Source organism: Amphiura filiformis, chromosome 2 (genome assembly GCF_039555335.1).
Source record: "Amphiura filiformis chromosome 2, Afil_fr2py, whole genome shotgun sequence".
Classification (NCBI taxonomy): Eukaryota; Metazoa; Echinodermata; class Ophiuroidea; order Amphilepidida; family Amphiuridae; genus Amphiura; species Amphiura filiformis.
In genome coordinates, this window is record NC_092629.1 from 76,348,201 (window position 1) to 76,362,254 (window position 14,054).

At 38.8% G+C, this 14,054-nt stretch overlaps 1 protein-coding gene across 1 annotated transcript in view; it reads left to right on the forward strand.

The window, feature by feature from the left end:
- LOC140146631 (uncharacterized) overlaps positions 1–5,355 on the forward strand; it is a 129,248-nt gene extending 123,893 nt beyond the window's left edge. Inside the window, exon 11 of the mRNA XM_072168502.1 lies at positions 618–5,355. Coding sequence (XP_072024603.1) covers positions 618–674 — 57 coding nt within the window. The 3' untranslated portion in view covers positions 675–5,355. The remainder of the gene's footprint in view (positions 1–617) is intronic.
- Positions 5,356–14,054: the final 8,699 nt, after the last annotated feature.

The window sequence follows — 14,054 nt, forward strand, 5'->3', positions numbered from 1 at the left end:
GAAGTCCCACTTACAATGAGTGATATAGTTGACCGGTCCGGTCTGTATTTCGTGTGCTATTAAGGAAGTTGGCGAAGTATAGGACTTGGAATTAATAATTTGTGATGCATCTGACGAGATGTCACAAGATAATTCTCAAAATAACATCTATTGATATTATTCCGCGATGTTATAAGGCCCCCCATTTACAAGCTGATCAAACTGTAACGTGGTCTACTTTTTGGCAAAAGTGGTAAAATCTTAACATTTGCTGTCTATTGTGAGCTGATCAAACTAGGGAGTTATTTTGGGGGGTTGGATGGGCGACATCTGGATCTGGATTTTGTCAAGCACTACTTTCCAAGCAGGCCTTCATATATTACAGGGTGTCCTAAAAGTCTCTTTACCATTGTGAACCATCATATCTATCACAAGTATTATCATAAGGAAAATCAAAATACATATTTGCATAGAGCAAACTGATAAGTACTTCTATTCAGAGTGTGGATAAAACTGATGGCCAGCTATGGTGGAAGGGAAGAAAATTGAAAACACAAACAATGCAAGAACGTTAGTATCACACACATGCACTAATAATTTTTTTTTTTTCATTTTCTGTTTTTATTTTTTCCATGCAGGAAAAGCTGTACTCTGAGTATTTACAACAAAGCGTGGGTCATATTGACCTCAACTGATGATTACATAGTACTTAGTGTATTGTATACAGTCCAACATCCCTTATCCAGACGGACATCTTTGATACAGATCTCTCTGTTATCCAGCCAAATTGCCTTCAAAGTAGAAAGACAACTCATTTCTTCACATTGGAAGGACAACACATGTTATACTCAATACCATCTATTCATGGTTATTATCCCATAATGAAGTAATTACATGCTATTCCCTATTAAAATCTGGTTTTCACTCATCTGGCCGATGCTTGGTCCCATCATGTCTGGATAAAAGAGGCTGTTGGACTGTATATATACCAAAACAATCATATTTCTCAGCCACAAGACTGTCGGCGTTATGGCCTTAAGTAAGTTTGTGTTATGGTCCGGTAGATTGGTCCATTCACTCAAGCCAATGTGGATAGAAAAATCACCTTTGTTTCATTCTGGGCATTAAAAATATTGGGCTTTGGTGAAATCCATACACCCCTACGGAAGATATGACCTTTATCTGCCAAACAGGGTGTGTGAAGACATGACCTTAATCTCTTGCTCAGGGGGTGTAGATTTGAAATGGAGTAACGCATTTGGTTTATAACCCCATTTGAAACTCACACTCTCTGTCTGATAGATTAAGGTAATATTTTCCATAGGGGTGTATGGATTTCAACTTTGAATATCCCTTTGAAAGTGATGGGTAGCACACTCAATAGTGAACCAAATATGTAGGCCTAAATGTTTGCTCCAAAATGAAATGCACATGATCTGAAATAGTTTAGTACATTATTTTGATAAAATGGTGTTTTGGATAAATCTATGGTTCTTATGGGTTCAAGTAAATTATAAACTCTTGTAGGTCTGCAGTAGTCAGAGAAAATAGTGGTTCATCAGTGGTTGCCTGCTTTAAACAAATGTTTTCAAATAATTGTGAAACAAAGGTGAAGTGTGATTGTTTTGTTGTCACAATGAGGCTACATACTTAGTTAGATAGACCAAAATCAACATTTTGTTGGTTTCTTTTTTTTTTCTAGAGGGACAATCCTTGATCAGTTAACATATATTTTTCTCTGTTGGGCTATTCCAGTTGAAATCCTTACACCCCCTATGGAAGACATGACTTGAATCTACCACACACGGGGTGTAGATTTCATATGGAGTCACCCATTCAGGTAACCCCATTTGAAATTCACACTCCCTGTGTGGAATATTCAGGTCATTTCTTCTGTAGAAGGTGTATGGATTTTAACTGGAATAGCTGATTATCAAGAGAATGGGGCTTAAGATTGGGTGATACATTTTTAAAATGATGTAAGTAAATGAATTCATATTGAGTAGTGTAAATGCATGAAATTAATGAAGACGTGAAAATATAAGTTTATCAAGGTTGAGGTCAAGTTTGAGGTGGCAGATTTTGTGAAGGGTGATTTTTATTTCCAGCGTCCAGCCACAGCAAAACATTATTGAATATATAATATTGTTTTTTTTTCTGAATTGCCAAATGGGTATGAATTCTTGAAGAGGTTCATTAGGTTTGTAGAATTAATTAAAAATACATTTCATCTTTTGAAAACCGTGAGTTATTTACTGACCTCGCAGTAGCATCAGTATTATGGGGCATTTGTAAAATGTAATCTTTGCCAGAAAATTAAATATGAAACAGAAATCGTCATTCACATGCATTACACATGAACTGCTTTGCCCTATTCCAATCATATTCCTATTCCAATAATACATTTATTGCCACTTAAACTCCTTTGATTTGACATAACAAGTGCAAAATAGTATGAAAATAAGGCCTTAGGAACAGTAGTTTTTATGGAAATTAATTCAGGTTATGAATTTTAAAAGTACATAAGTGTCTACAGAATACCTCATGTTTATTTTAGTATGTGGGAGGTACAATATTTCGGTCACTACGGCCATATGGCACAGCCAATGTTTAATGTTAGTCTGATCTCTTAGGTATAGATACATAATTATACACTTGATTTTGCCTTAAAGAAGATGCTCCTAGCATCACAACACACTGCAGTCAGTCCTTAAACAGGAAGCCCCACTTGGCCAGTTCGCCACAAAAGAACTGACTTGCACCTGTTAATTTGATGCCAGACAGAACAGAATTTACATGTATACATTTTAACCTTGACTAATTCCCAAAAGTGGGGCTTACACTTTAAAGAAGATAAAGTCAATGAGAACAACTGGATACATAAAAAACTTCAACTGTACATTATTTGTTTGGATGATATTAGTATCTCCTTTGATCTTGCCTTTAATTAAAATGAGCTGATGAAATTAAGCACTTGAAATAAACTATATACACAACTTCCTAAATTGGTAATGACTCGGATAGAGTACAGAATGCAAATTAAGATTTTTTTAAAGATTTGACATGGTCTGTCAGCATGATATCCCATGATAACAGTACTTCTATTTGTGAACTGATCTGATCCACTTGGGCCAAAGTCCGAAATTTTTGAAAATTGGGTTACTACCATTACTAACTTGCTCAGTACCTACATGTACTGTTGTTAAATCCCCAGGTCTCTTGGATACCAGGTTGCAAAGTTACAAATACCTCAAGTTTCATTATTGCTGACTTTAGCCCGATTGGATCAGATCTGGTCACAATTGCCAAGGTTTGCAGGGTAGCTCATTTATGTGTACAGGTTAATTATTATGTTGAATGCTCAATATTCAGAGTAGCTCAGATTCTTTTACATCAGCAATTCCATTTCAAATCCTTACACCCCCTATGGAAGACATGACCTTAACATTCCACACGAGGAGTGTGAATTTCAAATATATTTACCTAAACAGGTGACTCCATATCAAATTGACACCCCTGTGTGAATGGAAGATTATGGTCATGTCTCCCATAGGGGGTGTATGGATTTCAACTGGAATAGCCTATCACTCATACATAAATTCTAGACAGTTGATTGGCTGAGTATCTATCATTAACCAATAACCATCAGGCAATGCCATTTCAAAAATTAGTTTGACAACCCAATGGCGCTTATGCCATGCAATACGTTATGACTCGCGTGTCCAAGCCAGATGTAGTAAACATGTCATTGCGGGGGAAGAGACTGCATCATAGTGCGACTTGTGCATGCATGGCCTCTTGGAAACGCCAGTTTTGTATGGGGATGAATTATCGAAATACACATGTGCTAACAATCGAAGTATGAAGTATTCTTGGAAAGTAATAGAATTTATGTATGAATGATATAACTGTCTTAAAATTCTTGTAATGGTTGAAATATAATCGCTTGGTGATTGATGGATTGTTCCATTTCAGCTGTACCAGCTTGTGAAATGGAACAATCTATCTCACTTTGTGATTATACCGTAAATGTTCGCCTAATGGCGCACCTGGGCTCCTTTGCCTTGGGGGTAAATTTCATGTACAAATAGAGAGCTTCCTCCTCTAAAATCCCAACAAGAATAAGGGTATGTGCCCTTATTTGCTGGTGGGATTTTTATGGGAGGCACTTTTAGTTTGTGTCTAAATTTCCAGTTATGTTAAGGGAGCCCATAGCACCATTAGGCAAATGTTTACGGTATTTCACTTATAGGCAGTTAATATTTATACGATCTGTGAGATGATGTCATGAAGCCATGTAGAAAAGAAAGTATCTATAGTGTACATGTGCCCTACCTAATTTCTATAAGTATTTTTGTTATTGTAAGGTCAACAATTTGCTATCAGGTTTTAAGAACTTTATAGTAAGCTATTGTAGTTTAAGTCTAGCTGTATTCCCATCCCTTGTGTGTGATATGAAAACTTAGCTAAGCACCGTCCACATTTCCAGCTGAAGTTATTATCTAAGGAGAAGAAGATCTGATTTATATTATTGTGAAGTAATCAAGCGATATAAGTGGGATTTTGGTTTGAATTGATATGGAGATATGTCCAAGAGAAGTGTTTGATGACTTTTGCATTTTGTTGTTTTTCTCCTGTATGATCAGTTTTGTCATCCAAAGATTAGACTATTCACTACTTGCATGGTTCCGCCATTATGCACAATGTGGGAGGAGAGCCTTGAACTGGCAGCACACATGAATGAGAATCAAACCAGTCATATTACATTGTGTAAAATTATGTGATTATTCCTTTCATGTGATGTCAGTTCGAGGCTCTCCTTGCACATGGTACATAATGGCGGAACCGTGCAAGTAATGAATAGAGTCTGGACTCAGAATAGCTCCATGGGTAATAATTTTATTAATTGGCAATAGCCTGAAACCAAACAATATTAAATTGGTGTATTACAAAGGTTTGCACATGTGGCAGGTAGTGCCTCCACAAAACAACAGTTGAAGTTTACCATTTGTATGACAAAATAATTTGGAGGTTCTCTATTTTGCCCACCAAGAATGACACGCAAAATGGCGGAGTCCACTCTCCTTAAATCTAATCTCATTGGTCATATCTCAGGAACTGAAAGTGATGGAAATGTTCCCCTAAATTGGGCAAGAATATAATACTTGAACAAAAAAATAATAAGAGTATTATCGGTCTATGACATAAACTTGGGTATTGCTACAAAGTATTGTAAAGTACTACTAAATAATCTCAGTAAAGTGCCTTAAATACGCACAAGATTTTAATGTTGCATTGTGACGATTTTTAGAAAATTTAAGTTCAATTTTGGTTGTGATTTCAGTTCAATAAACTTTTAATGAAGGAACAAAAATATGGATGACTTGAATACTTGTATTTTTTTGTTATCATTTGGGGGACATCTTTATAAAAGAATAATAAGTGAAACCTTAATTTTTTGTGCATGTAGCAAAAAAATAGATGTATGTCTGTGTAGAACAAGTCAACATTGGGTTAAATTGTAGGGATTCATGATATGCACCAACTACACTCAATTTTCAAATTGATCAGAGTTACGAGCCGTATGTCGAGTGTATATAAGCGTACACGCTAATTGGCTGATCAACAATCTTGACAAGACGGTTGATCTACTGTTCATCGAGTGCAGAGAATGGGAGGGGGAGACTTTGCCTTTTCTATGAGTTAGATGAGCATCATCACATACCCTGAACTCTGAGAAGAATTAGGAAATTAACTTTAGATTTGTATCACACAATGTAACTCCTCCACGTTGTCTTTCATGATATGAGATAGTGAAGGAGGCATGGAGGGGAGCTAGCTGATAAACCAATTCGGCCAGTAGGCTCTCATTATACTGAGAGGCCTTAGCCTGTGGTATGAGTCGTGCATTTCATGATGGCTGTGTTGGGGTGCCCATCTCTTCTGAAGCAACAGGGCCAGGCAACTCAAAAATATACCACAGCCCCTGTACAGTGAGTCTGTTACCTTCCCAACAAAGCCTGATGGTACCTATTTATACAACTGGGTGGAAATAGGCAATAGATGTGAAGGTCATGCCTAGTGCACAAGAAGATGAAACCCACAATCTGATGAGTCAAAGGCCATGCTACTACTGTGCTTCCTACCCTTCTGGATAGCTGCCAGTAATGGCAATGTGAGGAGGGGGAATCTGGTTGTCCCCCAGTCAGAATCAAATATCAATGAAATTCACTAACTTGGTCAAAAATTTGTAGTGCTACCACTGTTTAGATGGAGATGCCCTGTTGCTAGAGAATAGGGCTTTTGTTGCACACCAGCAAAGGACCTGCCCCAAGATAATACTATTGCACGTATGTAGTTACTCTGCCATAGATGGGGGCCTCAGGTATGATCTACCCCAGGGGAGTGATACTTCTTTGTGTGAGTTGACTTCTTAGTAAAGAGCCCTTAAAACATGTGTATGCCTGCTATGGTAATTTTGATTCATTATGTGGCTTTATGGGGCTTTGATAATAACCATGAACCTTTCCACTTTGGTTTTGGGTGGAGCCGCCCTATGTGTTGCCAGCCCTGTTCCAGGGGAGGCACCAGGGTGTGGGATTTTGTGGCACTTGTCCGAGTTCAGAGTTAGACCAGCTTCTACTCAAGATGATATACTCTCAAATGACCATTGTGAGTACCATCCTTTACAGCCATTAATCTATGTGATGCCCCTGAAAAACTGAATATATAACTTCTATCCTCTTCTGGCAAGTCAGTGATCCAATTGTTTTTGGCAAAATGTGGCTTGACACCAGGGCCCCAAATGTATCGGAAAATATAATGCTTGTAATTCCCGTCCTGGTACGCTATGTATGCATGTCTATCGCTATTGAGGACTGAAGTTGTTATCATATTAATGCCAAATGGCTGAAGTTCATTGGGTGGTTCGATCCATATCATATTCAAATCATCGCTCAAGTTGCTTAATGGTTTTATCACAATTGTTTTGAGACCCTGTACCAGCAAGTAATTTGAACTGATGCTGATGTTAGAAATTACAGAGATGGTTGGAATAGACACAAGTTTCTGATCATCAAAATCTGGCAATTTGAACACCCAGAGAGAATTGTGAATCCGATTGATGCCGTTATCCCATCTTATAACAGCAGTGTCTGAATTAGCCACAATTTGTTCAAGTGATGCATTTACAAAATCGCCACGGATTTTGAATTGCTTCTCAGCTTGCGTTGCCTCACGACAGGGGAACTGGTAAATAGATGGCACGTCGTAATAAATTGCTAATAAGCTATTAGGAATTGATTCACTTACTGCTACTCCACGCAGCCATGCAGATGGTTGGATACTTTTATCACAGATGCTATAGAGTAGGACTATACCATCTGAAGAAATCTCGTACACATCCAGTCTGCTTGCTGTAATCATAGCCAAATGCTTTTCATCTAACCAGTAGCATCCACTCATGTGTGTCTTTTCTATCAGCTTCTTATGCTTGAGACACCACTGCATATCTGAGATATCAAGTAATGGAAATAGGAATGATTATTGTAAATCATGAGGGAGTGGGTATATTGATTCTTCCAGATACATATAACTTTATCCATGCCCAACACTACGTCTTGTAGTCATGGCACACTTGTAAATCTTCCTCTGTTCTTCCAACGTGAGGCCTATTTGTTCACACTCTGGAGATCCAAATCACCCAGAGTACTGTGTAATGTCTTTATTTTTTTCTAAAGTAAATTAATCATGCTCAAACACCGATCCTCGATAATTGAACAAGTGCCAATTTCACATAACTCATGACTGATCTTACGTTAATGTCCATGTTTGACTTATTTCACATAAACTCATGATCAATTATAAGTCTTTGTTAAAATGGGTCCAGGGTATGAGAGCAGGGTATATTCTAGGAATGGTTTTATGTATTGCTCCCAGGGGCATAGCCAGCTTTCTTGGTCGTGGGGGTGGGGGGGGCAAATAAAAAGTCTTTGAGCTTCCAAAAAAGGCTTTCTTGGGATAGTGCATGCACGCGCAAAAAAAAAAGGTATTTTACACTATTATGGTCAATGATCTGGGTGAAAAGGGCCTAATTGGGATTGTTCGACGTTTGTGCTTACCTGAAATATCGTCAAGTTCATCGGACTCTTCAGATCTCCTGATGCATTGTTCTTCACAAGTTTCCTCGTTGATCTTACGAAGTCGAGAAACCACATCATCAATGTTTGGTCTCTTGGCGCGATCCTTATCCCAACACTCCCGAATCAGGGTACGTAGGGCGGGTGGGCAACTATCTGGTATTTCAGGGCGTATGTCATCATTCCCGATGGCAAACATAAGTGCTTCTGGACGATGGTAGTCTTGGTACGGAACTTCACATGACTCCAGCTCCCATAACACGACTCCCAATGCAAATATATCTGCTTTCGGTGACAACTGTAAATCTGTAAAGATTTCTGGGGCTAGCCATCTGATGGTGCCGCGACTATTTTCTGTACTCGTGGTACTCTTTAGATCTTTTGCGATGCCGAAATCTGCGATCTTTAAGTCATCATCAGCGGTAATCAAGAAGTTTGGAGACTTAATATCGCGATGCAGAACTTTGCTTTCTTGGAGATATCTGATACCTTGTGCTGCCTGGAGTCTCCACTTTTTCTTCAGATTCTCTGGAAGTTGGGTTTGTTTCTGCTGCAAATTCTGAAGATAGTCGTATAAAGATCCCTTTGCTGCATATTCGGTTACTATCACTACATGGGTTGAAGTAACGACATGTCCATAATACTCTATTATGTGTGGGTGTTTAAGTTTCTGCAAAAAGTAGAGTTCTTTCCCGAGCTGTTCCTTAATATTCTTCTCCTTGACCAAGAGTATTTTTTTCGCTGCTGCGTCAATGCCGCGGAAAGTTACGCGATAGACTTCTCCGCTGGCACCACGCCCAATGGGTTCATGGTACTCGAGATCTTTTTCATCTATCGTTGATTCAAGACCAGAAGGTGCATCTATTGTGGTCATTGTGTTGAAGACATCTAATTAGAGAAAACAGAATAAGGAAAAAGAAGCGTACAGGTTTAACAACATCATCATTTAGGCCTATAATCTGTTATAGTAGAATGTTGCGCCAACATTAGATGCATCAGAGGTGGTGGGACGGCAAAGAGTAAAGTGTAATTAAAAATTAACAATTGGGGACGAAAATTTGACTTTGCCCCCCCCCCCCCACAATGGAACAAAAAATTGACAAATGGGGACGAAATTACGATTTGCCCCAGGGGAGTGCTCAACTTAAAGCTACTTAAGAAGTGGCGGTAGGTGATGTGCCCCTTGACGTCGCGAAGTAGGGGTCTATCGCTCTACAAAATGTTGTTTTAAAAATGGGGGTCATTGGGTAGAAACAAAAATGAAAAAGCTGGTCATTGGGTAAAAATTAATATTTTGAAAAATGGGGGGTCATTGGGTATATATACAATGTTAACAAATTTAGAAAATGTTGATATAAAATTGGATCGATTGAGCCCATATTTATTGGTCGAGCTGAGTTTTAAAACTCATAGCGAGACCATGATCTGAATGAATGTTGGTCGATGAGAAACGGGCTGGCAGCACAAAAGATTCACCGGGCAGGGCGCTTCTTTCATTTTTGTTCACGCCAGTGAACATTAAAACCGTTTGCACCCACATCTCATATGCACAGTTTATCCCTTACACACCATGTGTCGACAGGATGTTTTGTGGGACATTCGAGCACATCAGACCTATCGAATTGCATTCTGAATACGAAGAATGTCTTTCTGATATCAAATAATTTTCATTTTATGAAATTCACGATATAATACAAATTTTATGACTTATTAAAATTTGATATTTTTCACATTTTGGAGATATAACAGTCCTCGAAGTAAATTTTATAAATTTAATGATATAGTCTTAAAAAGTGTATGTAGCTGGGAGGAAAAGCCGACGATCAATTGAAAATTTTGAACTTTCATATTGAAGATGTGGATTTTTTTCCCAAAAAGACCTAATTTTGTTTGGTGTTTTGGGAAAAAAATCCATATCTTCAATACGAAAGGTCAAAATTTTCAATTGATCGTCGGCTTTTCATCCCACCTACATACACTTTAGGTAGAAATCATCAGATTTATAAAGTTTACTTCGAGTACTGTTAAATATCAAAAATATCAATTTTTAATGATTTGCCATAAAATGTGTATTACATTGCGAATTTCAAAAAATCAAAATTATTTGATATCAGAAGGCCATTCTTCGTATTCAGAATGCAATTCGATATGGCTGATGTGCTCTAATGTCCCACAATAAATACTGTCCAAACGTTCATACCCCTTCCTTAAAGGGGCATTTCGTGATCCACAGCCTCATCCCCCACTTTTTCCAAAAAAGTTGAGATTTTACACCACTGGATACCTCTGGCTACATAATGTTTATGTACCAAATATTTCTTGCAGATTAATTCGTTTAGCAAAAATATCGCCAAATTTGAATTTCGTTCTGGTGCACCAGAACGAAATTACAACACATTGTCTATGGAGCAGTGTAATACACATAATCATGCATAACTCGCAAACGCAAAATTAGAATCAACTGAAATTTTGGAAATAAGCTTTTTGCGTGGATATCTACTGACAAATGTCATAAAAAGAGGATGCTAGGATCACGAAATACTCCTTTAAGAGACTAGGAAATAATTCCTATTATATACCTTATATGTCATCTGATTGGTTAAAAGTGCAGTCATTGAATTAGCTATGCGCTCCTTTTTAAGAATTACGTAAAAACTGAACTATTCCCCGGGCAATAGTCTTTTAAAAAGACTATTCCCCGGGAATATTCATTTTCACATCATCGGCGCGGGGTGGGGGGGCACTCTGATCCCTATCCTCCCGCCATCCAATCCTCCTGCTGATCCACTAAAGAACTTTATCGGGACAAATATGCACGCCAAGCGCGCGAAATTTGTCAGTTTTAATCATCTGATCATTTTGCCTAAAACCGGACCAAAGGAAGATGTATGCCTACATTTAAACTGTTGATTTTATCTTGGTACCGGCGCCTCTGTTACTGGGCTTTTACAGTGTCATCACTTAAATTATTTATTAAATTTATATTTTATACAAAATTGACTTACGCCTTTACTCCCATGCAGAGTTGTCGAGTGCTATGGTGATTCAGGTATCTCTTTTGGACAAGGACTCACGGATTATTGCTCAGGTTTGACTTTATTATACGTGTAACCACATAAATATTTCCTTTTACAAGTGCGGTACCAAAATCATAATTTGCAATAATCATTCGCTAGCATAATATTCTATATAATTTGAACTTTGAAACGGACGTACTCAACTCTAAACTTGATAAGATTTTTGACATGCATGACGCAATTTTAATTATCAAATAATTATAGATGTTGATCAAACATAGGGCCAATGAAAACCAACAGATATCATATTTGCTTACTTAGCCTTAATTATTGTTTTGGCCGTCGCCATGGGGGTGCGACACTGCGCCGTCCCCCTGGCGATCCCTAAACTAGGGGATAGAGAAGAGAGCGAGATAGAGGGAGAGGAGAGAGAGAGAGGGGGAGGGTGTGAGCGAGAGAGAGAGGGAGAGAGAGAGGGGGGATGGGAGATGGAAGAGGGGTGAGAGTATGGGATATCTCTCTCATATCACATGAGACTAGAGAGGGGATAAAAACTACAATAAGTTCGTAATATCCCAGCAAACACAAAACGTTTTTAGACAGTTTTATCATAGACCCTGGAATTTTATACAGGTTATATTTTGTGTTTGTGGTTTTGGTAAAAATGTTTTAATTTAGGTAGTCGTTTCCATTGATGGTGAATATGTCTGTCCCTACTACCTGCCATGGTCTGGACGGGACCTCATGCGGATGTAGTAATTCTGAGGGTTGTGCTTTGCTATGTTCTTGGCATACTGGACACCTGCTGACAAGTGCCTCAATGTCCTTCTTGATATTTCTCCAAAATATGCAAGTCTTTGCCCGCAGTTGGCATTTTGTGACTCCTTGATGGGCCTCGTGTAATTTATCTAGGAATTCTGGCTGTAATCTTTCTGGAATGATGATTCTGGTACCTTTTAATATAAGACCATTCTCGAGATAAAGCTCGTCTCTAAATGGCCAGTATAGCCGGAGGTCTGGCATGTCTGGAGAGACTTCATGTTGTTTGGTAGGCCATCCTCGGACTATGGTATCTTGCAATGCCAGTAATTCTGGGTCATCTGCTGTTGCTTTGCGCATTGTACTGATCTTTAACTGTCAGAAAATAATTGTGCAAAATGGACTTGTATCTCTTCGGTGTCTTCCTTGATGGAATTGAGCCTTGACGGACCATCGGCTATCAGCATGTCTTTGCCTGGTTTATATCTGATCAGCAAATCATATCCCTGTATGCGTAGAAGAATTCGTTGGAGTCTTGGGGGTGCTGCCATTAGGTTCTTCAAATGTATCATTTCTAACGGCTTATGATCAGATTCAACTGTGAAGGGCTTGCCGTATATGAATGTGTGAAACTTTTCGCAAGCATTCACAACAGCTAACAGCTCTCTCTCTCTCTCTCTCGATATTAATTTGGCATATCTCTGTTCTGCATCCTTCAAGGATCTTGATGAAAATGCAATGACTTTTCCATCTTGGGTCAGAGCTGCGCCGACACCTCGTAGTGAAGCATCCACCTGTATGATAGAGTCCTTGGGGTCAAAGTATGCAAGGGTACCTCGGCACAGATGCGTTTCTTTATGGTTTTGTATGCTGACTGATGGGAAGCTGTCCACTGGAACGTGCTGGTCTTCTTGAGCAGGTCTCTCAATGGGGCTGTGTATTGTGACAAGTTAGGGATAAATGGTGCCATATATGTTGCAATCCCTAAGAATTGTTGCAGTTGCTTAACATTGGTTGGAGCCAGGCTTGTGATTTAATCCACATTTTCCACATTTTTGGACCTCTATTTTGTTGTGGTCTTGATCTACCAAAGGCATCAATATTCAGTTTTTTCTTATCATTTAATTCGTCCATATGAGTTAGAGTAGCTTCATACGTGCGGGCTTCAATTAAAGCTGCATCAAGTTTTAAATTTTCATCTTTGCCCAACAATGTTTGTTGCACCTTTTTGTGCTTGGTACCAATTATTAATTGCTCAACTAATCTTTCCTCAAGTTCACCATCAGGGAATTTGCATTTCTTGGCCTGAATTTTGCAACGTGTTACAAAGTCATCAGTACTTTCATTTTGTTCCTGCCTGTACCTTTGTAGGTTATACCTGTTTACCCTAAAGTTTGTTTTGGGTACAAAGTGTGAAACAAATCTATCCAAAACAGTTTTTGGGACCTTTTTCTCTTCTGTAGTTAAATCCCATGACATTACTGGTCGAACACGATAGGATTTCGGGTATTAATAGTTAGAAACTTTTCTCATACATTTTGTAGCGCTTTGAATCTGTTTGCTTCCCTCACTAGCAGCTACTATAGTAAGAATTCCGATTGAATGAACGCAGCTTTTAACAGCTGCACTCGATCCAACCGCGATCGTATATTGCGTATTTCAAACTACAACGCCAACGCACTACCTTGGATACAATGCTATCCAATCACGAGTGCGTTGGCATGGTTGGATTCACTTCCGCGTTACTCACGCACAGTCGCACACGCTGGCGTGCATCGCACAGTGTACGCAAAAATTCGTCACGCTATTGAAAGCTGCGTTCATTCAATTGGAATTCCCACTATAGCTATACTTGATTCAACAAGTAAGGGGCTGTGCAATAATTATGAGCCCCCCGGGGGGTAAAATTTCCAAACGGCTCGCAAATGGAAATCGCTTGCCCCCCCCCCCCTCTCGGCACGCCAAAAATCGCTTGTTTTGACAGGAAAAATATTTCCTTGAAAACCCTCTCACTCGGTTATTTCAAAATTTCAAAAAGGTAACCACGCTTCCCTAGAATGTGCAATAAATTAGCATTAATTTTTTTTTTTAACAGCATTCTAGAAACTCTTGGCGTTTGGCGAATAAAGGAGTAGGTATACGGTGTTGGCACTGGGCAAGA